At 38.3% G+C, this 25248-nt stretch overlaps 2 protein-coding genes across 2 annotated transcripts; one reads left to right on the top strand and one right to left on the bottom strand.

Moving 5' to 3' along the window:
* Nucleotides 1-240: 240 nt before the first annotated feature.
* Nucleotides 241-363, top strand: LOC144255913 (thymosin beta-4-like). Its single transcript, XM_077801020.1, has one exon. It carries the CDS (start codon nt 241-243, stop codon nt 361-363), a length of 123 nt encoding a protein of 40 aa, XP_077657146.1.
* A 4206-nt stretch (nt 364-4569) lies between these two features.
* On the bottom strand, nt 4570-5499 carry LOC144255983 (olfactory receptor 1A1-like). Its single transcript, XM_077801153.1, has one exon. The coding sequence runs from the start codon at nt 5497-5499 to the stop codon at nt 4570-4572; it is 930 nt and encodes a 309-aa protein (XP_077657279.1).
* Between the last annotated feature and the right edge of the window lie 19749 nt (nt 5500-25248).

Genomic DNA, 25248 nt, shown 5'->3' with positions numbered 1-25248 from the left:
TAAAGACCACCCAAACTGGAAAAGAAGTTAAATGTTCCTGTTTGCAGATGACATGATTTTATACGTAGAAAAACCTGAGGATTCCACCAAAAAACTGTTGAAACCAATAAATAAATTTAGTAAATCTGTAGATATTTATCATTTCTTTATGTTAAAACTTCAAAATCCCCACTTGGCCATGGTCACTGAGCAGATCAGACTTCTCTTGTTCACGCTTCTTGCTCTGCTTCCTCTGAGACCATGTCTGATATGGCTGAGATCAAGAAATTTGATAAGTCCAAACTGCAGAAGACAGAAACATGGGAAAAAAATCCTCTGCCTTCAAAAGAAATGATTGAACAGGAGAAGCAAGCAGGCAAATAGTAATGAGGCATGCACCGCCAATATGCACGGTTTATTCCACAAGCATTGCCTCCTTATTTTACTTCTTTTAGCTGTTTAACTTTGTAAGATGCAAAGAGGTTGGATCAAGTTTAAATGACTGTGCTGCCCCTTTTCACATCAAAAAATCGAGAACTACTGACAACGAAGGCCAGGCCTGCCTCTCCCATCTGCCTGTCTGGCTGGCAGAGAAAGAAAAGAACTTGCCTGTTGGTGAAGGAAGATGTTGGGTGGGAGGATGGTGACTCTAGAGTAAGATCCAAGCTGTTACAAGGTGTCCTGCAGCCTGTAAAATGCAGTTTAATCAGAGTGCCTTCTTTTTTTTTGTTCAAATGATTTTAGTTACTGGAATGCACAATTTTTTAAATATGCAAATAAAAAGTTTTAAAACCTGAAAAAATTTCAAAATCCTTTCTTCTAGCTTTTGAAATGTACAGTAATAACTGTGATCTATATCACCCTCATGTGCAATAGCTCACTCAGAGTTCTTGATCCATCTAACTACAGCATAGGACCCATTAACCACCTTCTCCCCATCCCACATGTATATCTATAACTTATCAACTCCACTCTGACCTATGCTTTGTTACTTTTTTTGCTCCCAGGCTTCAAGTGTTCATTCTACTATTTTAATTCAAAACCTCCACAACAGTCTCAGGAATTCTTAAAAACACACTCCAGATAGAACTAATTAGACTTAAATTACTCTTTTGTTCATTATTGTCATTAAAGGCATCCTTTTCCTATTAGTGGCTCAACCTCAAAACCCTGAACATCTGCTGCTATCACAATTGTTTCCATTTCCACATTATCTCTGTATTTAGGGTTTATATCTTCATTCCACACATGTGTGAGATCATGTGGTATTTGTCTTTTTGTGCCTGACTGATTACACTTATCATAATGTCCTTAGGCCCATCCATACTGTTGAAAATGACAAGATTTAATTCTCTGCATGACCAAATGGTATGGTTGATTTGACATTCTGCATCTTTCTTAGTAAAAGACATGGAATAATTCATTTAATATTTCAAAAATATGACTCTTATCTGTAAAGGAGTGCTATTTAGTCTATGCTACAAAAATATGTTGAAATCTTCCAGATTGCTCTTAGAGATGTCTGATTAAACTCCCGACCTCATTATGTCTCTCTCTTCCCTTACTTTTTTGTCTCTACCTAATCCTTGATGAGAGATAAGCATCATTGTTTCATGCAGAGCTTTTATCTATATATCATCTTTCTATCTATCATAATTTGATAAACACTCTGGAACTTGCTATCAAGCCTGAAAATTAGGACTGTGTTCATATCCTACATCTAACCACTTGGTACCCCTAGTTTCATTCCCCTGACTATCCCCTCTCAAACTTCCTCTCATCTGAGCCCTGTGGTCATTTATTTTTAATGCACTTTTATGGCATGTATGTATATTCCTGAAAATAATGTATTTTTGGTTGTTTTAATTGTTTACAGCCTTATAAAAAGGATATTAATGATAATCTTTGGGAATTTGAATTTTGAAAATTTAATGTTTTGTTGCTAAGATTCAAACAAATTATAGTGTGTCTCGGTAGGCTACTCAGGGGAAAAAAAAGAGATTTCTCTGTTGGTGAGGGTGATTAACCCCAATGAGCAAGGACATCACGTTGTTGCTATATGATGGAGGACAAAGAGGACTGTCTGGAGTTTTGTGTGGGATGCCTCTTAATATTTCCATGACCAACAAATAAAATAAATAGCAACTCCATAAGATCCCCTTGCCCCCAAAAGTGCTTTTGAGGGTTTATAATTCCCCCAAATAGAAGTCACCTCTGCAAGTAAAGACTGAGGGGCAGCTGAGTGGTCCTCAGAGATTAGAGTGTCAGAGATGTGGTCATCCCTAGGTTCTGATACCACCTTCTGAAGAAAGTCACTTCCTGCACTTAATAATCACTGGGCAACCTCAGCATTCTTTTCCCTTTTATTAGTCTTTCAGAATGCACCTTTGTATCAGATTCTTTGTATTCAGTGTTTCTGGTTTAAATATAACAGATGTGATTTCTGTTTCCTTAACCATCCTAAGGAAACTTCATTAACATAAAAGCTATCAAGGCTTTTCCAAACTTAGTCAATCCTAAGGGCTTACATAGAGTAACTTAAATTACTATGTTAATATTATTTCAGGACAGCATGCTTGACAGAATCAAAGGAAGATGGCTCAGACAATGACTTGAAAGACAGGAGCAGTAGTTTTTATTTGCAATGGAATCTATACATGTGCACATAGATTCTTATGATTATTGTAGGAAATGAAGAAAGGAAGGTCAACTTCCCTTATCTAACTTAATGCAGAGGAATAATGTGAGTTTGATTTCAACAGTTAGGTGTTTGGACTTCTCCTAAGAATATATATTTTCTCAGGTCTTCTTCTATAGTGTTCTCTTTGGCACTTAATGTTTCTCTATAGAAAATATTTGAAATATTTTGTTACATTTGACCTTATTGAGTTATACCCATAGCAGAAATATTAACCTTGTATACATATTTAAACATATTATTGAAGGATTCACTTATTCATTTAACACAATTTTATTAAGCAGTTACTATATGTCAACTGTCCTAAGTGCTGAAGTAGAGCAGGGAACAAGACAGATCCCAAACCTTCACATTGAGGCTGGGAGAGACAGAGAATAGTTAAATTTATGTGACATTTTCATTGCCTAACCTTGAAAATGCCCTGATAAAATACCTTTATTTACTGCATCCTGTGATCATTCATTCATACGAGTTTATATTAAGTTGTAATCAAATCCTTTTTGGTTCAAAAGATGGTAATTTTGATAGTTCTCATCCTTGGTGTTCTAGGGTCCCAGAACATGTTAAAATGTGAGTACCATCATCTTCAAAAATTCATGGACAAATTCTTGGCAACAGGAATTATATAGAGAAGATAATAAATGTTTTACCTGGTAGTTAAAAAAACTGAATAATAAGACAACCTGTGTATTACTCTAAGATATACTCAAGCCATCTTTTAAGAACATTTTATTTGGAAAAATAAGATTGATGAGGAATCATTTATATGTCATTAATGTTTTGAGAAAGTCTTCTGATTTTCTCATAAGTAGAACAAAACTTGGATTGTGGGTTCCCTTAGTGGGTATTCAGTGATGGGCTGGGTTAACTCTGTTTTGGGAATGTTACCTACATAATCAGAATTAATGGCCAGAATCATGGCCTCGCCTTTCCTGCGCCACTCAGGAGAAACCCAGTCACGTCATTATCAACACTGGTCTTTTTTCTTCATTTGTTATATGGCACCTAAGATTTTGACCATTGTAGTTTTATTTTGTATTAGAATTAATTATACCAGAATTGATTTCATTTATTAGATCAGAATCATTATTCCTGTAAACCATGAAAAACCTACATTACCATCATTTTAGTAAGATTTTAGGGAGAACTCTATGATCTTAAAAGACAGTCTATTTTAATCAATATGAAGGAAGCACAAAAATATATTCCCAAATTCCTGAAAGATTTTAAGGATGGATAAATCAGGTCCACTCTGATTATCTGTAATCATTATCAGATTGCATATCAGAGACATTATTGTCATTCACCCACTCCACCTCTGCCAGCTTTTACTGGATGTACCTTATATGACCAGGATTGTGACCATAGTCTTGTGTTGATCTATCTTCACAGCTCCTGCCCTCAGACTTGCAAGCTTAGCAGGCAGGATTAAGCATACTAGTCAAGTAAAAATGCTGAGTTGTAGTCTTCAAAGCATGAGCTACTATGACCACTCTGTGTCACACCAGCAGGGCAGATATTATTGTTTTAATATGTAGATGTAGAAGCCTAGGCTCAAACTTTTTTCAACTTTACCGCTAGTCAATTTTGCAGGGGGGATGTGAACCCAATAGCTTGTGCTGCTGATCAGCCAACAGAAATAGCTGTGTGGTCAAAGTGATAATTTCCATAAATTGTTTCACTAAATGGTTATAAGACTTTGGAGACTAGGAATTTATGGCTGTAAAGTTTAGAGGCAGCTTCTTGTAAGAGATAACATTGGAGGTGGAATTCCAAGTTCCTCCCAGTGGTGAGCACTTTGACCTTGAAATGTGGAATTGTTCTATTGACCAAAAAAGAGTGATTCCAGACCCCATAAGGTAATGGGTATGCAATGTATGACCTCACATTGGTTATGAAGAGCTTCTTCTGTGAAAGAGTTTCTTCAGAGCAGCCTTCATGTCTTGGTTTCTCAGACTGTAGATGAAAGGATTTAACATCAGGGTCACTGCCATATACATCACAGTTATCACAGCATCCTTTAGGCTGTAACTGGTCAAAGGTCGGAAATACATGCCCATGACTGTCCCATAGTACAAGGAAACAACTGTGAGGTGAGAACCACAGGTGGAGAAGGCTTTGTGTACACCCTTCGTGGAAGGAACACGGAGGACCGTGGAAAAGACACGAACATAGGAGACAACAATGCACAGTAATGGCACAGAGAAAACAGCAACCCCTAGGTACATCATTTTCACATTCAAGTGTATGTCAGAACAGGACAGCTTGAGCAAGGGAGAAATGTCACAGTAAAAGTTGGCCACTTCCTTGCTGCCACAGAAGGACAGAGCAGCTGTGAGCAGAGTGTGAGGAAGGGCATTGGCATTTCCAATCACCCAGGATGCAACCACCAGCAGGACACAGGACCTTGGACTCATGATGGTTGTATAATGAAGAGGGCGGCTGATGGCCATGGCTCGGTCATATGCCATTGCTGCCAGTAAGTAGCTGTCTGTGTTACCCAAGGCTATCATGAAATACATCTGTGTCAGGCATCCCCCAAAGGAGATGGCTTTGCTGTCCAGGAGATGATTGGCCAGCATCTTAGGGATGGTTACAGAGGAGAAGAAGATGTCGACAAGGGAGAGGTTGGCCAGGAGGAAATACATGGGTTTGTGGAGGCAACTGTCAGAGAGAATGGCGAGGATGATGAGCAAGTTTCCCACGACTGTGATGGGGTAAATGAACAGGAAGAGGATAAAGAAAAAATCCTCCTGCTCCTGCTGACCCGTGACTCCCAAGAGGATGAACTCCATGGTAGAAGACTGGTTTCCTTCCCCCATGGTTCCTTTAACATGAAAGGTGAGAAGAGTCCAGAATTATTAGGGCTATTACTGTGCATTATGATCTTCTGTATGCAGCACTTCTAACTCCAGTGATATGCTTTCTCAATGCCTGCCTTCATAAAATCCAGAGATATTCAAACTTTGAAGAAACATTTCTATTGGTCTCTGGGACTAATTGACATTCACTCCATCACTCATGTCTGAGAAGTGAGCAACGTGTGAATCAGAAGTGCTCATCCTCCCCTGTCAGCACACCCTAAACTCTCAAGACTCAATCATTTCATAATTAAATCTCATATTCTACAGCCTAGAGTCCATGTTAGACCTTATGGAAAAAATCACAAATATGTGCCAAATACAGTTTATTCATTCATTCATTCATTCAGTGGATAAGGCATAGTCCCTGCTCTCAAGGACCTGATAATTTAAAGCCAGAATCACACACTGATTTGATTATGCATGATAAGGAACAGACAGCCTTTGGAGTTTTTGACTAAGTTCTCCAGAGCAAAGGTTCTATTGGAAGATGGACTAACCTTGAAATGTGGAATTGTTCTATTGACCAAACAGAGTGATCCCAGACCCCATAAGGTAATGGTTTTGTATGAGGCATTGGGAAATTATAAATCTCAAGGGTCTCTGGGTTTAGGTTCTACCAAAATAAACCCAGTGAATTTTCTCCTCCGGTGTCGCATTTTGAAAGTAGACTTTTGCCACCTCCTTTAAGAGATTGTATATCTGACAAGCCCTCAAATATGAGCTTAAATGAGGAATGCATAATCACCATGCATTTCTTTTTATTCTTCTCTTTTGGTTTTTAGTTTTTTCTTGTGGTAACTTATGCAACTGTACAGTAGCTACAACTACTGCTCAATAAACTCTCAGGTCTATTTTGGCAGGCCTGATACTTCCAAATCCAGCTAAACTTCCAGCTTGTTTGCCCAAACCCCACACACTGCACATTCAGACTAAGAATGAGATTGAAAGACATGGGGGATAAGAAAACATCCATTTTATGTTTTTGACTCCTCCATATTAATAATTTTGGAGTATTTTTTATTGCATACAACAATAAGCTTTCCCTTAATATTTCTTTAGTAAAATCCTGGTTTGTTTTTTGCATTCCCCACATATGGGATGTTCAAAGCACAGCCAGACAATTTATCTGTTATCTATACATATTATGTGTTATTTTTTCACTTAAAGTAGTGATTACATACCTCAGTCTTTTTCCTTAATGTTTCGGTGCTTCAGCTCAGACTATCTTAGTCTTCTAACTGAAATATCATTAGTTCTTCCTTCACTGCTCCATCACAGGTTCCTCTTTGACACATATTGCAGTCTAAGGCATAATATCTGTGACAAACTACTAGCTGCTTGTCTATATCCATGCTCTTCTCTTCATCTTGGACACAAGTAGACTACATTTCCCAGGCTCCCTTGGGTTGAGATTTGTTCATGTGACCAACTTCTGGCCAATCAGCTTATGTGTTCCAGTACTGGGCTTCCTCTACTATCTCTGTGCCAAATGTATGCAAATATGGAGGATGCTGAATGTGATGATAGAGTCACAGGGGAGGGAGGAGACTCTATCCTAGTTCTCCTCCTCCAGGAGAGACACCCATCATCAAGAATACACACATGGAATGTTACTTTGCCATTTTAGTGATCAATTATTGTGGTAGTCTGAATTTTCATAAGTAATTCACCATTTTTTTCCTAATAGAATTGTACTAAAAAATCCCTAAATATATAATTAATTCTTTCACCAATTCTCAGTGTTTCCTACAGTAATATGTGAGTTACATATTAGGCATGGGGGATGGAGGTCTACTTACCTCTGTCATATCTAATCAGGATGTGCTTTCTCATCTCTACCTCTAAAGAAGTTTGGGTTTGTCTTTTATGTTGTCTTTTCTCCTCTTCATCTAGAATCCCTATGCCTCAGATTTCAAAGGGTTCTGTAAACCTGGAGGCTCAGAGACTATATCCATCTCATATGGTATAGAATGTAAGATTTGAGGTTGGGCTCTTGGCAATATGGCTGACTAAGCTGATGTTGACAGCTTCCATTCTTAAAAAACACAAGAAAGTATAGATCAATATAAACATAAAACCCCCATCAAACACATAGCCAGACTTAAAAGGAAAAGATGGGAAGACTGCAGTATGAAAAAGAAAAAGAAACCTCAGAGCAAGAATTATATGCCATAAGTGAGGCTGTGTTAGTCCCCTGGGGTTTGTAATCAGGAATTAGGTAGGTTCTCAGGGGTAGGGAATGGAGTTTTTGTGCTTTTTTTGGTACAGATGATGTGGACATAGATCCACATACTGATTAATAGTTCTGAATAAAGTGGTTGAAGTGCTGGCCTAATTTGTGGAAAAAGCAGCAGGAAGATTTTTGCCAAATAGAAATTATATAAAAAAGAACAAAAGTTCAAAATATACGTTATGCATTTTTATCAGGAGCAGAGGGTACAGGCCAGGCCAGGGAAGATATCAGTCTGGAAAGAAGTCTGAGTTTTATATTATAGAGGATTTTGATCCAATGCAAGAATTTTATATTTTATTCATTAGGTACTAAGGATTAATAGAGAGGCTGTGGGGTCCACTAACCCATTCTGGTTGGTTCAGTGTAAATGTATGTATTTGAGCATGTACATTAAATGACCTATGAATGTGGCAACATTTTGACTGACAGTCCAGTGTAGGGATAACCTCGCAGTGATAAGAAAAAAAGAATTCAAGAAAGTAAGAAAGAGTGGCACCAAAATAGGAGAGATGGATGGTATAATCAGTGCAGGAACTAAAGCATCAGGGAACCAGCAGAGAGAGGTTTCTGAGCACAGGGACTTCAGGATGGCATGCCACAGTGTTCAATATTAGAGTGTGGTCACAGGGAGAGAAGATTTCTTTGGAAACTATGGAGAAGGAGGTGAAAAGACCCTTAGCCCACCAGGCAGAGGAGTGGGAGGTGCATCAACAAGAAAGCTAGAGGCAGAGTCAGAGCCTTGAGTTCACTGGAGGGAAGTCAGATTCTCAAACACTGCTGGCCACCAATATCCACTTCCTGGGACATGTGTGTGCTCTGAGAAGTCAGTGACATGAGTGGGATGGTGCTGAGAACAATTTTTCAGAGACAGACAAGGCCAAGTGCTTCCCTCTGGGACAACAAAGATGGCTGAGGAGGTATCCTTCGTGTGCTTTAGATTCTTATTAGTGCTTTGACAAGGAGACACCACCACCTTGTGAAAGGCTCATTCCCAGGCACAAGTGAGTATGGGAGTAGACGGCGTCTCCTCTCTTAAGACCACGCACTGTGTGAGAGTGTATGTACAGCACATGCCACACAAACTGTGACCCTGGAGACAGATAGGACCTAAGAGTGAGATAGCCTGTCTTAGCTACTTCTTCATGATCTTGTGTTCATGAACAGGAACCCCAGGAGAAGTGAAGTGAGTGGGGTATTGCATCTTTGGAACTTTAGAATCTGGAGTAAGAAATGTTTGTGCCCTGGTTTAACTGCTACCTCTCAGTGTAACTTTTGGCCATTTATTTAACCTGATAAAATGGCATCACAACTCAACTTACCTCGTGAGGGTCAAGGGAGGGAATGGATGTGGTGCAGAAGGTGGTGCTGTACCGCTTGATGTTGCTGTCATAAACCCTCAGTCCAACGTCCACAGCCCTTACCTGGGGAGTCAGCTCAGATGCTGTCAAGAAGTGTCCTGGCCCTGTGACCTTCACTGCTTTTCCACAAGTTGGAAGTTTGCATGCAGCTGGTCTAGCATCCGCTAGCCTTCCTTCTGGGGGTCAGGAATGTGAGAGGGCGGCATCCTGGTCCTCTGTGGATGAAGTGGAGATGGTTTGGAAAGAGGACCAGGACGGTTTGGAAAGAGGAGGCCCCCATTTCTGACCTATGGGGCAGAAAGGGCAGAAAGAGCTGTTCTGGATGGAGCCTGAGGTTGAAGAGTCTAGTTTCCCCTTCCAGGAAGCTGGGTAGGTCTTAGCATAGAGAAGATTGGGAATCAGTAACCAGGTTATGAAGTATCTTGAAACATGACTCTCTTGGGTCTTTATTCAGGTCAAAATCAGAGTAATTGTTGGGACTCATTGACTCTCCTCCAGTGGGGCCTTGGGGGCCCACAGTGGCTCCCAACAGTAATGTTCCCCAGAAGGAAGGATGGAGGAAAAGATTTCTTGGAGACTGTGTCCCCAGGGTCTGAGCTGTGGGCTGACCTATTCCACCCTCTTTGTGATCTCCTCTCTTCTGCTGTTCAGCTTAAACTTGGAAGGTCCCCTTGGGAGCTGCTAGGACTATGGTACAATTGAACTCCTAGTATTTTTCCATCAGATGCTCAAGTCTTTCTGCTGTTAAGTGTGGCAAAGAAAAATAATTCTATTTCTTCTTTTCCATAGGATTTGACTTGGACAAGATTAGGGTGGAAGCTGTAATTTAAAAAATCTAGATCCCTAAATTTCAGGATTCTTGAGATGGAAAAGGCCTAAATGTTTCTGGTCTGCTTTTTGCATGAGTCACCTTTAGAATAGCCTTGAGTAATGATCACTGATCTCTGATTTTAGGACCCACTGTTTCAGCAGGGTCACCACCTTTTGCATAGGACAATAGTGAAGATTGTTGGCTGCTTTACCACTTATTGACTCTGCCACTTATTGCCTCTAACTGACCCTGGACTGTTGTTTAAAATACCTGTACTCTTCAACATAATGATAATAATGCTCATGACATCCTCATAAAGTAATGAGAATTGAATGAATTAGTATCTGAAAAATTCTTAAAACTATTGTTTTAAGAATAGTGCATACTTTGTAAATGTTCAGTTATTTTACTACTTTTACACTAACTCTGCTAGTACCTTATACCTCTTCACACCCCCACCCCTCTGTTTTACTACTAGTCATGTAACAACTCTCTGTGTCTTCTATCAGGCTCTGCACATGGTAGGTGTTGAAGCATTTGTTGCATGGTGCTCTAGGTATGTCTCGGGTGACACCATCCTTTTGGCTGTGTTATCACTTGTTCTGTGTCCAGGTCAGGCTCTTGTGTGTAGGACATGGAATCCCATATATGAATACATGATATCCCATGATAATTATTTTTAATAATTAATTTTTTTTAAATTAAAAGTTTTGAAGTGGTCTATAAAAACACAAAAATCATGTGTGTAAGTGGAGTCCCATGTTATGTTTGAAACAGACATACATTGCATAATATTTAGATCAAATTAAACATATTTAATTTGTCAAACATTGATTATTTCTTTTTTTCTCTCCAGACTCTTTTTTAAAATTTTCACTTAGCATGGTGTTTTCTTTTCCTTTTTTAAATTGATTTTATTTTTTTAAACACACGACAAAAGAATGTATTCCAATTCTTATTACACATATAAAGCACAATTTTTCATAACTTTGTGTAAAGTATGTTCACGCTAATAAATGCCTTTATACATGTACTTACTGTTGTTTTTTTCATTACAATTCTTATTACACATATATACCACAATTTTTCATATCTCTGTATGTAAAGTAAGTTGACACCCAATTGGTGTCTTCATACATGTACTTTGGATAATGATGTCCATCACATTCCACCATCCTTGCTAATCCCCTGCCTCCTCCCTTTCCCTCCCTCCTCTCTTCCCTATCTAGAATTCATCTATTCCTCCCATGTTACCACTCCCTACCCCACTATGAGTCAGCTTCCTTATATTAGAAAACATTCGGCATTTGTTTTGGGGGGATTGGCTAACTTCACTTAGCATTATCTTCTCCAATGCCATCCGTTTACCTGCAATGCCATGATTTTATTCTTTTTTATTGCTGAGTAAAATTCCATTGTGTATATATGCCACATTTTTTTTTATCCATTCGTCCACTGAAGGGCATCTAGGTTGGCTCCACAGTTTAGCTATTGTGAATTGTGCTGCTATAAACCTTGATGTGGCCGTGTCCCTGTAGTATGCTGTTTTTAAGTCCTTTGGGTATAGTCCAAGGAGAGGGATAGCTGGGTCAAATGGTGGTTCCATTCCCAGATGTCCAAGGAATTTCCATACTTCTTTCCATGTTGGCCACACCATTTGCAGTCCCACCAGCAATGTATGAGTGTACCTTTTCCCCCACATCCTTGCCAACACTTATTGTCTATCTTCATAATAGCTGCCATTATTACTGGAGTGAGATGATATCTTAGAGTAGTTTTGATTTGCATTTCTCTGATTGCTAGAGATGATGAACATTTTTTTATATATTTGTTGATTCGTTGTATATCCTCTTCTGAGAAGTGTCTGTTCAGGTCCTTGGCCCATTTGTTGATTGGGTTATTTGTTTTTTCAGTGCTTAGCTTTTTGAGTTCTTTATATATCCTAGAGGCTAGTGCTCTATCTGATGTGTGAGGGGTAAAGATTTGCTCCCAGGATGTAGGCTGTCTGTTCACCTCACAGATTGTTTCTTTTGCTGAGAAAAAAACTTTTTAGTTTGATTTCATCCCACTTATTGATTCTTGGTTTTATTTCTTATGCTATAGGAGTCTTATTAAGGAAGTTGGGGCCTAATCCCATATGATGAAGATGAGGGCCTATTTTTTCTTCTTATACATGCAGAGCCTCTGGTTTAATTCCTAGGTCCTTGATCCATTTTGAGTTAAGTTTTGTGCATGGTGAGAGATATGGGGTTAATTTCATTTTGTTGCATATGGATTTCAAGTTTTCCCATCACCATTTATTGAAAATGCTATCTTTTCTCCAGTGTATATTTTTGGTAACTTTGTCTAATATAAGATAATTGTAATTTTGTGGGTTAGTTTCTGTGTCCTCTATTCTGTTCCATTGGTCTACCAGTTTGTTTTGGTGCCAAAACCATGATGGTTTTGTTACTATTGCTCTGTAGTATAGTTTAAGGTCTGGTATAGTGATGTCACCTGCTTCACTCTTCCTGCTATGGATTGTTTTAGCTATTCTGGGTCTCATATTTTTCCAGATGGATTTCATGATTGCTTTTTCTATTTCTATGAGGAATGCCATTGGGATTTTTTTTTTTAAATATTTATTTATTTATTTTTAGTTTTTGGTGGACGTAATATTTTGAAAGACCAATATAAAAAAAATAAATAAAATAAAATAAAGATATTGTGTGCCATTGGGATTTTGATTGGAATTTCATTAAATCTGTATAGTGCTTTTGGTAGTATGGTAATTTTGATAATTTTAATTCTGCCTATCCAAGAGCAAGGTAGATCTTTCCATGTCCTAAGGTATTCTTTGATTTCTCTCTTTAAGGTTGTGTAGTTTTCATTGTATAGATCTTTCACCTGTTTCATTAAGTTGATTCCCAAGTCTCTTATTTTTTTTTTTTGAGGTTATTGTGAATGAGGTAGTTTTCCTTATTTCCTTCTCAGAGGCTTTGTCACTGATATACAGAAATGCCTTTGATTTATGGGTGTTGATTTTATATCCTGCTACTTTGCTGAATTCATTTACTAGTTCTAGAAGTATTCTGGTGGAGTGTTCTGGGTCTTCTAGGTATAGAATCATATCATCAGCAAGTAGTGCTAGTTTAAGTTCCTCTTTTCCTATACATATCCCTTTGATTCCTTTTGTCTGTCTAATTGCTCTGGCCAATGTTTCAAGAACTATGTTGAATAGAAGTGGTGAAAGAGGGCATCCCTGTCTTGTTCCAGTTTTTAGAGGAAATGCCTTAAATTTTTCTCCATTTGGAATGATATTGGCCTAACGCTTAGTGTAGATAGCCTTTACATTGTTGAGATATGTTCCTATTATCCCTAGTTTTTCTAGTGTTTTGAACATAAAGTGGTGCTATATTTTGTCAAATGCTTTTTCTGCAACTATTGAGATGATAATATGATTCTTATCTTTAAATCTATTGATGTAATGAATTACTTTTATTGATTTCTGTATGTTGAACTAACCTTGCATCCCTGGGATGAATCCCACTTTCATGGTGCACAATCTTTTTGATATGTTTTTGTATTTGATTTGCCAGAATTTTATTGAGAATTTTTGCATCTATGTTCATTAGAGATACTGGTCTGAAGTTTTCTTTCTTTGATGTGTCTTTGCCTGGTTTTGGGATCAAGGTGATTATTGGCCTCATAAAATGAGTTTGGAAGTGCTGTCTCTTTTTCTATTTCCTGAAATAAATTGAAGAGTATTGGTATTAGTTCTTCTTTAAAGGTCTTGTGTATCCATCAGTCCTGGACTTTTCTTGGTTGGTAAGCTTTTGATGGCTTCTTTTATTTCCTCACTTGATCAATATCAAGTCTGTTTATTGTGTATATCTTCCTGACTCCATCTGGACAAATCATATGACTTAGGAAATTTGTTGATGCCTTCAATGTCTTCTATTTTATTGGAGTATAAGATTTCAAAAATGATTAGGTGAGAGGCAACATGGTGGCCGGCGAGGAGGCAGCACTTTCAATACCTCTGCAGTAACGGGATAAGAGAGACCCATAAATACACCCATATGCGACCTGCTGAGGAACTTCTAGCAAAATTCCGCTGAAAGGAGACCTGCTGGGAATTAGTAAGTCTATTTGAGGGGTCAGTTTGTCTCAGACGAGTGAATCTCTGTAACGTGGACCAGGGGCACAATCCCACCGGCCGCCTCTGAAATGCCGCTGCCCATTCATCGCAGCGAACATACGAATGGCCGCTGCCCGACTGGGCCCCCGCCGGCCTGGCTCTGTGAACTGCCTCTGGCGGTTTGGCGCTGCAAACGATGACCCCACCCCGTGTGAACAACTCCTGCCCACCAGGCTCTGCGAAAGGCCCCACCCACATGGCAAACGGGCCCCGCCCTCCCGGCTCTTCGAACAGCCCTGCCCACACGGGGGAATCAGGAGTGGCGCGGGACCGCCACGCTTAACTCTTGGCTACTGCTCCCACCAGTGCTGACAACTGAGGTCTCTTGCACCAGCTTCCGGGGGCATGGCTACCAGAGGGCAAGCAAATTCTCTGGGGGTTCTCAGCCCCAAGCTCTACAAACTCAGGGTCTGGGGGAATGGCAAACAGGGAGAGTGTGCCCAGGCGTCCATTAAAACAGGGCTCACAGGAGCAGCAGACCTGGCGTGTAGCCAGTATTGTGGTGAGTGTCACCGGTGAGAGGGGCCTGGCTAGAGGAAAAGTGGGGAAGTGACTAGATACAAGAGAAGGCCCTAGGCACTCAGGATTGGAGACCCGCCCAGTCCGGGAGGAAAAGCTGCTGCACAGTGACAGGCTCCCGCCTACTGAGAAGAGAAGCTTAGCCTGGTGGGCACAGCTCCACCTAATGGAAGAATAGTGAATCAAACTCTAAGACTGCATTTATTATTATTTTGTTTGTTTGTTGTTGTTGTTGTTGTTTTAAAAAAAAATTTTAATTCATTTTATTTTATTTTATGTTATTTTTAAATTTTAATCCTCATCTTTATTATTACTATTATTATTTTTAAAATTCTTTTTAATTTTCTATTTTTTCTTTCTCTTTCTTTTTTTCTTCTGTCTTTCCATTTCTTTTCAATTTTCTTATTCCCCCTTCCTTGAATTCTACCTGCTTACTCGCATTCTCTTTGGGGACTTCTTCCCTTCCCTGCTAATACCTTTCCTCCCAAGCATCAAATAAATTTATAGGAGTAAACAGTAACTCAGCAGTCAAACAGAACAAGAAGCAAAATGAGCAGCATGAAAAAGCAAGGAAGAAAAGGAGTACAAACAATGCAGGACAGCCTAAATATTCAGGACGATATAGAGTCATCAGAAAAATGGTCATATAAAGAACTCAAGGAATACCTTAGACAGATGGAATGGAAACTTAAAAAGGATACGGGACAGCAAATTCAAGCAGCGAAAGAACACATTGAGAATGAATTACATAAACAGATAAAAGAAGAAGTTAAGCATCTTTATCAGGAGATAGAGATAATAAAAAAGAATCAAACAATAATCTTAGAAATGAAGGAAATTATAAACCAAATTAAAATCTCAAATGCGAATATCACTAATAGAGTGGAGCAAGTAGAAGCCAGAACTTCAGATAATGAAGACAAAATATATCATCTTGAAAAGAGTCTAGCCAACTCAGATAGGCTGGTTAAAAATCACGAGAGAAACATACAAGAGATATGTGATATATAAGAAACCAAATTTAAGAGTCATCGGGATAGAGGAAGGGATAGAGATTCAAACCAGGGGAATGAGTAACCTACTAAATGAAATAATTACAGAAAACTTTCCAGAAATAAAAAAGGAAACAGATATACAAATTGTAGATGCATACAGAACACCGAGCATACAAAATCACAGTAGACCAATGCCAAGACACATTGTTATGAAGATATCCAATATACAGAACAAAGAGAAAATATTAAAAGCTACAAGGGAAAGGAGGCAGATTACATTCAGGGGTAAACCAATAAGGTTAACACGGATTTTTCATCACAAACGCTGAAAGCGAGAAGATCCTGGAACAACGTATTTCAAACACTGAAAGACAATGGATGCCAACCAAGAATTCTATATCCAGCAAAATTAAGCTTCAGGTATGACAACGAAATAAAAATCTTTCACAATAAACAAAAGTTAAAAGAATTTGCAGCCAGAAAACCAGCATTGCAAAGCATCTTGAGCAAAACACTACACGAGGAAGAAATGAAAAACAATAACCAAAGCCAACAGTGGGAAGTACCTCAGTAAAGACAAATGGAGGGGGGAAAGCTAATCATGGAGAAACAAACTAAATTAAAAACAAGAGATAAATAATCAAACATGGCTGGAAGTACAAACCATATATCAATAGTAACTCTAAACATTAATGGTTTAAACACTCCAATAAAGCGACATAGGCTGGTAACATGGATTAAAAAAACAAATCCAACAATATGCTGCCTCCAGGAGACACACCTGACTGGAAAAGACATAAATAGGCTGAAGGTGAAAGGTTGGGAAAATATATACCACGCACACGGTCCTCGCAAGCAAGCAGGGGTGGCCATCCTCATATGGAATAAAATCAACTTTTAGACTAAGTTAATCCAAAGGGATAAGGAAGGACATTATATACTGTTAAAAGGAACCATTAAACAACAAGATATAACAATTATCAATATTTATGCACCAAATAATGGTGCTGCGAAGTTCATAAAACAAATTCTCCTCAAGTTCAAGAATCAAATAGACCACAACACAATAATTATGGGTGACTTCAACACACCTCTCTCACCATTGGACAGATCCTCCAAACAAAAGTTGAATAAAGAAACTATAGAGCTCAATATCACAATCAATAACCTAGACTTAACTGACATATATAGAATATATTAACCATCATCAAGTGGATATACTTTTTTCTCAGCAGCACATGGATCCTTCTCAAAAATAGACCATATATTATGCCATAGGGCAACCCTCAGTAAATATAAAGGGGTGGAGATAATACCATGCATTTTATCTGATCATAATGGAATGAAAATGGAAATCAATGATAAAAGAAGGAAGGGAAAATCCAATATCACATGGAAAATGAACAATATGTTACTGAATGATCAAGGGGTTACAGAAGACATAAAGGAGGAAATCAAAAAATTCTTAAAGATAAATGAAAATACATACACAACCTATCGGAATCTATGGGACACAATGAAAGCAGTTTTAAGAGGGAAATTCATCGCCTGGAGGTCATTCCTCAAAAAAAGGAAAAACCAACAAATAAATGAGCTCACACTTCATCTCAAAGCCCTAGAAAAGGAAGAGCAAAACAACAGCAAATGCAGCAGAAGGCAAGAAATAATTAAAATCAGAGCGGAAATCAATGAAATTGAAACAAAAGAAACTATTGAAAAAATTAACAAAACTAAAAGTTGGTTCTTTGAAAAAATAAACAAGATCAACAGACCCTTAGCCATGCTAACGAAGAGAAGAAGAGAGAGAACTCAAATTACTAACATAAGGGATGAAAAAGGCAATATCACAACAGATACTACAGAAATACAGAAGACAATTAGAAATTATTTTGAAAACCTATATTCCAATAAAATAGAAGATATCGATAAAATTCTTAAGACATATGATTTGCCCAGACTGAGTCAGGAGGATACACACAATTTGAACAGACCAATATCAATGGATGAAATTGAAGACGCAATCAAAAGACTACCAACCAAGAAAAGCCCAGGACCGGATGGGTATACAGCGGAGTTTTACAAAACCTTTAAAGAAGAATCAATACCAATACTTTTCAAGTTATTCCAGGAAATAGAAAAAGAGGGAGCTCTTCCAAATTCATTCTATGAGGCCAACATCACATTGATTCCAAAACCAGACAAAGACACCTCAAAGAAAGAAAACTACAGACCAATATCTCTGATGAACCTAGATGCAAAAATCCTCAATAAAATTCTGGTGAATCGGATACAAAGGCACATCAAAAGAATTGTGCACCATCATCAAGTAGGATTCATCCCTGGGATGCAAGGATGGTTCAATATACGGAAATCAATAAATGTTATTCACCACATCAATAGACTTAAAGATAAGAACCATATGATCATCTCGATAGATGCAGAAAAAGCATTCGACAAAGTACAGCATCCCTTTATGTTCAAAACATTAGAAAAACTAGGGATAACAGGAACTTACCTTGACATTGTAAAAGCTATCTATGCTAAGCCTCAGGCTAGCATCATTCTGAATGGAGAAAAATTGAAGGCATTCCCTCTAAAATCTGGAACAAGACAGGGATGCCCTCTATCACTACTTCTATTCAATATAGTTCTCAAAACACTGGCCAGAGCAATTAGACAAACGAAAGAAATTAAAGGCATAAAAATTGGAAAAGAAGAACTTAAATTATCAATATTTGCAGATGACATGATTCTATACATAGAAGACCCAAAAGGGTCTACAAAAAAACTACTAGAACTAATAAATGAATTCAGCAAAGTGGCAGGATATAAAATCAACACGCATAAATCAAAGGCATTTCTGTATATCAGTGACAAAACTTCTGAAATGGAAATGAGGAAAAACACTCCATTCACAATATCCTCCAAAAAAATAAAATACTTGGGAATCAACCTAACAAAAGAGGTGAAAGATTTATACTATGAAAACTACAGAACCCTAAAGAGAGAAGTAGAAGAAGATCTTAGAAGATGGAAAAATATACCCTGTTCATGGATAGGCAGAACTAACATCATCAAAATGGTGATATTATCAAAAGTTCTCTATAGGTTTAATGCAATGCCAATCAAAATCCCAATGGCATTGCTTGTAGACATAGATAAAGCAATCATGAAATTCATATGGAAAAATCAAAGACCCAGAATAGCAAAAGCAATTCTAAGCAGGAAGTGTGAATCAGGTGGTATAGCAATACCAGATTTCAAACTATACTACAGAGCAATAGTAACAAAAACAGCATGGTACTGGTACCAAAACAGGCGGGTTGACCAATGGTACAGAATAGAGGATACAGAGACTAATCCACAAAGTTACAACTATCTTATATTTGATAAAGGGGCTAAAAGCATGCAATGGAGGAAGGATAGCATCTTCAACAAATGGTGTTGGGAAAACTGGAAATCCATATGCAACAAAATGAAACTGAATCCCCTCCTCTCACCATGCACAAAAGTTAACTCAAAATGGATCAAGGAGCTTGATATCAAATCAGAGACTCTGCGTCTGATAGAAGAAAAAGTTGGCTCCCATCTACATATTGTGGGGTTGGGCTCCAAATTCCTTAATAGGACACCCATAGCACAAGAGTTAATAGCAAGAATCAACAAATGGGACTTACTTAAACTAAAAAGTTTTTTTCACAGCAAGAGAAACAATAAGAGAGGTAAATAGGGAGCCTACATCCTGGGAACAAATTTTTACTCCTCACACTTCAGATAGAGCCCTAATATCCAGAGTATACAAAGAACTCAAAAAATTAGACAATAAGACAACAAATAACCCAATCAACAAATGGGCCAAGGATCTGAACAGACACTTCTCAGAGGAGGACATACAATCAATCAACAAGTACATGAAAAAATGCTCACCATTTCTAGCAGTCAGAGAAATGCAAATCAAAACCACCCTAAGATACCATCTCACTCCAGTAAGATTGGCAGCTATTATGAAGTCAAACAACAACAAGTGCTGGCGAGGATGTGGGGAAAAGGGTACTCTTGTACATTGCTGGTGGGACTGAAAATTGGTTCGGCTAATTTGGAAAACAGTATGGAGATTCCTGGGAAAGCTGGGAATGGAACCACCATTTGACCCAGCTATTGCCCTTCTCGGACTATTCCTTGAAGACCTTAAAAGAGCGTACTACAGGGATACTGCCACATCGATGTTCACAGCAGCACAATTCACAATAGCTAGACTGTGGAACCAACCCAGATGCCCTTCAATGGATGAATGGATTAAAAAATGTGGCATCTATACACCATGGAGTATTACGCAGCACTAAAAAATGACAAAATCATGGAATTCGCAGGGAAATGGATGGCACTAGAACAGATTATGCTTAGTGAAGCTAGCCAATCCCTAAAAAACAAATACCAAATGTCTTCTTTGATATAATGAGAGCAACTAAGAATAAAGCAGGAAGGAAGACCAGGAAGAAAAGATTAACGTTAAACAGAGACACGAGGTGGGAGGGAAAGGGAGAGAAAAGGGGAATTGCATGGAAATGGAAAGAGATCCTCATTGTTATACAAAACTACATATAAGAGGTTGTGAGGGGAATTGGAAAATAAACAAGGAGAGAAATGAATTACAGTAGATGGGATAGAAAGAGAAGATGGGAGGGTGGGAGGGGGGATAGTAGAGGATAGGAAAGGTAGCAGAATACAACAGTTACTAGTATGGCATTATGTAAAAATGTGGATGTGTAATCGATGTGATTCTGCAATCTGTATTTGGGGTAAAAATGGGAGTTCATAACTCACTTGAAACTAATGTTTGAAATATGATATGTCAAGAGCTTTGTAAGATTTTGAACAACCAATAAAAAAGATTTCAACATAATTTCTAATTATCCTCTGTATTTATGTAGTGTCTCATGTGATATTACCTTTTTCATCCCATATGCTGGTAATTTGAGTTCTCTCTCTCTCCTTCTTTGTTAGCATGGCTAAGGGTCTGTCAATATTATTTATTTTTCAAAGAACCAACTTTTGTCAACTTTTTCAATTGTTTCTTTAGTTTTGATTTCATTGATTTCTGCTCTAATTTTAATTATATCTTGCCTTCTTCTGCTTTTGCTGCTGATTTGTTCTTCTTTTTCTAGGGCTTTGAGATGTAGTGTGAAGTCACTTATTTGTTGACTTTTTCTTCTTTTAAGAAATGAACTCCATGTAATGAATTTTTCTCTTAATACTGCTTTCCTAGTGTCCCAGAGATTTTGATGTGTTGTGTCTATGTTCTCGTTTACCTCTAAGAATTTTTTAAATCTCCTCCTTGATGTCTTCTGTGACCCATTGTTCATTGAGTAGCATATTGTTTAGTCTCCAGGTGATGGAGAAATTTTTATTTTTTACTTTGTCGTTGATTCCAATTTCATTCCATTATGGTCTGATAAAATGCATGGTAGTATCTCTACATTTCTGTATTTGCTAAGATTAGCTTTGTGGCATATTATATGATTTATTTTAGAGAAGGATCCAAGTGTTGCTGAGAAGAAAGTGTATCTGCTTGAAGCAGATTGAAATATTCTATATATGTCAGTTAAGTCTAAGTTATTGATTGTGTTACTGTGTTCTATGGTTTCTTTATTCAACTTTTGTTTGGAAGATATATCCAGTGGTGAGACAGGTGTGTTAAAGTCACCCAAGATGATTGTGTTGTGGTCAATTTAACTCTTGAACTTGAGAAGAGTTTGTTTAATGAGCATAGGTGCACCATTGTTTGGGGCATATATATTTATGATTGTTATGCCTTTTTGGTGTATGGTTCCCTTTAGGAGTATGTAATGTCCATCTTTATCCCTTTTGATTAACCTTGGCTTGAAACATACTTTATTTGTTATGAGGATGGAAACCCCTGCTTGCTTCCACAGTCCATGTGAGTGGTATGATTTTCCCCAACCTTTCACCTTCATTCTGTGTATGTCTTTTCCTATCAGATGAGTCTCCTGGAGGCAGCATATTGTTGGATCCTTTTTTAATCCAATCTGCTAGCCTATGTCTTTTGATTGATGAGTTTAAGCCATTAACATATAGGGTTACTATTGAGACATGGTTTGTATTTCCAGTCATATTTGTTTATTTTTGTTATTTTACTTGAATTAGTTTTCCTCTTTGATTAGTTTTTTTCTTTAGTGTACTATCTCCCTCTGCTGATTTTCATTGCTGTTTTTCATTTCCTCTTCATGAAATATTTTTCCAAGGATGTTTTGTATTGCTGGTTTTCTAGCTATAAATTCTTTTAACTTTTGTTTATTGTGGAAGGTTTTTATTTCATCTTCAAATCTAAAGCTTAATTTTGATGGATACAAGATTCTTGGTTGGCACCCATTATCTTTCAGAGCTTGATATATGTTGTTCTAGGGTCTTCTAGCTTTCAGTGTCTGTGTTGAAAAATCTGCCATTATCCTAATTTGTTTTCCCTTGTATGTAATCTGATTCCTTTCTCTTGTGGCTTTTAAAATTCTCTCCTTATTCTGTATGTTGGGCATTTTCATTATAATGTGCCTTGGTGTGGTTCTGTTGTGATTTTGTACATTCAACTTCCTGTAGGCTTCTTGAATTTGGATTTTAAGTTCATTCTTCATGTTTGGAAAGTTTTCTGAAGTTATTTCATTGAGTAGATTGTTCATTCCTTTGGTTTGGACATGAATGTCTTCCTCTATCCCAATAACTTTTAAATTTGGTCTTTTTATGCTATCCCATATTTCTTGAATATTCTGCTTGTGGTTTCTTATCATTTTTTCTGTGTGGTCTATGTTCTTTTCAAGATGATTTATTTAGTCTTCATTGTCTGATGTCCTATCTTCTAAGTGGTCTACTCTGTTGGTTATGCTTTCATTTGAGTTTTTAATTTGTTTTTTATTTCTTTCATTTCAAGGATTTCTGTTTCTTTTGTTGTATAACCTCTATCTCCCTGTTGAGGTGATCTTTTGCTTCTTGGATTTGTTTATGTAACTCCTTGTTGAAGTGATCTTTCACTGCTTGTATTTGCTCTCTTATATCTTCCTTGAGTTCACAGAACATTTTAACCATTTAAATCCTGAAATCTTTCTCTGTAGTTTTTTCTACTGTAGCTGCCAATGATTCTAATGATGTGTTATCTTGATTTGTTTGTGGAACTTTCTTCCCTTGTCTTTTCATGTTGTTCATGTGTCTTCCTTTCTAGCTCTGTGGATCTGGTGTGTTATTGTTTGTACCTGATAGATTTGTAGTGCTCTTGCAGTGTTCCAAGATATCTCCTTTGTGGGGAAGGACAATGTTAACAGATTCCAGTATCAACAATACATCATCTATGAACAAATTGTTGTTATTAAGACATTTACAGTTTAGTGTGAATGTCTGGAAATGTTGGCTTTAATTATTATTTAAAATATAATCAGTAGTTTCATAAAAAAGTTTACTGTTTCTGGCAATGGACAATGAACTCGGGGTCAGGCATAGGATGATATGTTGAGGGGAGAAGATGTGAGGGTATAGAGTTAGTATATCTTATGGAGATATATTATGTGATGGAGAAATATAGTGAAGAGGGTTAGTAGCAGGAGAATGCATAGGAGGTAATTTGGGGTAGACAATTATGTGGGAAGAGAGTAGAGTATATAAAACACACATATGTCTTTAGAAAAATACAGGATGTTAAAATAGTATTATTTGGAGGGTGAAGGAAGAAGAAAGAGAAAAAAGCAACAAAGAAAGAAAAAAATGAGAGAAAAAAGAAAGAAAAAAGAAAAAAGAAAAAGCAAGAAAAATGGGCTTATGAATTTCTCTATATTATATTATTGAGGTGACTTAGTCCTCAAAGTCTTATTTCATGCAAAGTTCTTGGGTTTACATATGTTGGGGATGTGAGGACCAGAGGATAGAAGGGTAGAAGAGAAAGAAGAAGAGAGGAAAAAAAATACTCTTAGAGATCTGTTTTTTTTTCTCTTCTCATCCAGTAGGTGGAGTTGTCTCATCCAGTAGGTATCTCTGCCCTCAGGATGGTGTAGGTAACCACTGTGTGAAGACTGGACCTGGTGTGGAGCATCTGGAAGTGGGGAGTGCCACCCACCAGTCCCAGCAGGGAAATAGCACCTCACAATCTTTTTTGTGACCACATGTCTGACTTGAGCCCCCAGTATCGTCTCCTTCTCTTGCCTAGAGATTTCCCAAATCCTGATCTCTCTGTTATGCTCCAGACTTTAGTCCCCTCCCCTCTCTTATTTATCAGGTCCCAACTGCGGGACCTCTCATCCCAGGCTCACACCAGGTGGGCCGTGCTCTGTTCGCACTGCACTCCTGTCCAACTGAGATCTGCTTTTGTGTTTGGTGGTCACTGTGCTGAGTATCACTGCTGGGGAGGGGGAGAATTGGAATCAGGTACCTGCTCAAATGGCAATCCGATCTGATAGCCATGCCCACCATAAAATGGCCAGGAAGGTTTTCCAAGATAGCCCCGGGATATCTGGTGAGGTGGGGAGAGCTGGGTGATGGCCTCTGCTATGGGTAGGCAGCAGCAGAGTGACCTGTGTGGGAGCAGTGTGCAGTCTGGATTTCTGTAGAGGTGCTGTTAGGTGATTCTGCTAAGCCCCTTGTGAGCCATGCATGAGCTAGAACTTCGGGCTTTGGGTCTGGAGTCCGGAGACTTACTTGAGCCCAGAGGTTCTGATTTCTGCACGAGTGGTTGCAGTGCTGGTGACTTCTGTGAAAATCCAGTGGCCCCTGGAGATCCAATCTGGGAACTGCTCCCACCTAATATGAAGAGAACATTGAGCCAAGACGGTGGTGGTCTGCTTTCAGCACTGGTCTGTCTGGTGAGGTGGGGGGAGCAGGGTGATGGCATTGTGCTGTGGGTAGGTAGCAGCTGAGTGACCTGCTTGGGAGCAGAGCAAAGTCTTGACAGTCTGCAGGTGTGTTGATCGGTGATTCTGCTAAGGCACTCGCTGAGTCTTGCATGAACTGGAACTTTGGGCTTTGGTTTCTGCTTGAACACTGAGGCCTGGAACCTTTCATGGGGTCACAACACTGGTGATTTCTGCAGAGAGTAGCTGTATAGGGGTCCTCTAACCCTCTCAGAGATGCAGTATTCTGACCAGGTGAGATATGGATCACAGAGGAACACAGAATGCTGCCTCCCTCTGGTCCACCATCTTGAAACTGTCCTGATTATTTCTTTATGACAACAACTTTCAAAATTCCTTCTTCTAGCTTTCTGTCATGTACAGTATATAATTGATTTTATGGTCATCATACTGTGCAGTTGCACCCCAGAGATTCTTGCTTCTATAAACTATAACTTAGTTCCTATTGATGAGCCTTTCTTCATTCCCCAAGGCTCTGGTAACCACCATTGTACTCTCACCTTCTATGAGGTCAACTTTTAGTGCAATCATGCAGTACTCATCTTTCTGTGCCTGACTTAGCTCACTTAACATAATGATCTCAAGTTCCTTCCAGGTTGTCTCTAATAACAGAATTTTATTTGATTTTTATAACTGAATTGCTGTGACCAGTATGGCCAATCTAGCAAGTTCTGACGATTTGTGAAGGGGGATAAAAAAATAAAGACT

Source organism: Urocitellus parryii, chromosome 7 (genome assembly GCF_045843805.1).
Source record: "Urocitellus parryii isolate mUroPar1 chromosome 7, mUroPar1.hap1, whole genome shotgun sequence".
In the NCBI taxonomy this organism is placed as follows: domain Eukaryota; kingdom Metazoa; phylum Chordata; class Mammalia; order Rodentia; family Sciuridae; genus Urocitellus; species Urocitellus parryii.
The sequence above is the reverse complement of the archived record's forward strand: the minus strand, read 5'-3'. Positions and strand labels throughout refer to the sequence as shown.

Bases quoted from the DNA above. Each gene is read 5' to 3' on its own strand.
- LOC144255913 (XM_077801020.1), top strand. From the start codon at position 241: ATGTCTGATATGGCTGAGATCAAGAAATTTGATAAGTCCAAACTGCAG.
- LOC144255983 (XM_077801153.1), bottom strand. From the start codon at position 5,499: ATGGGGGAAGGAAACCAGTCTTCTACCATGGAGTTCATCCTCTTGGGA.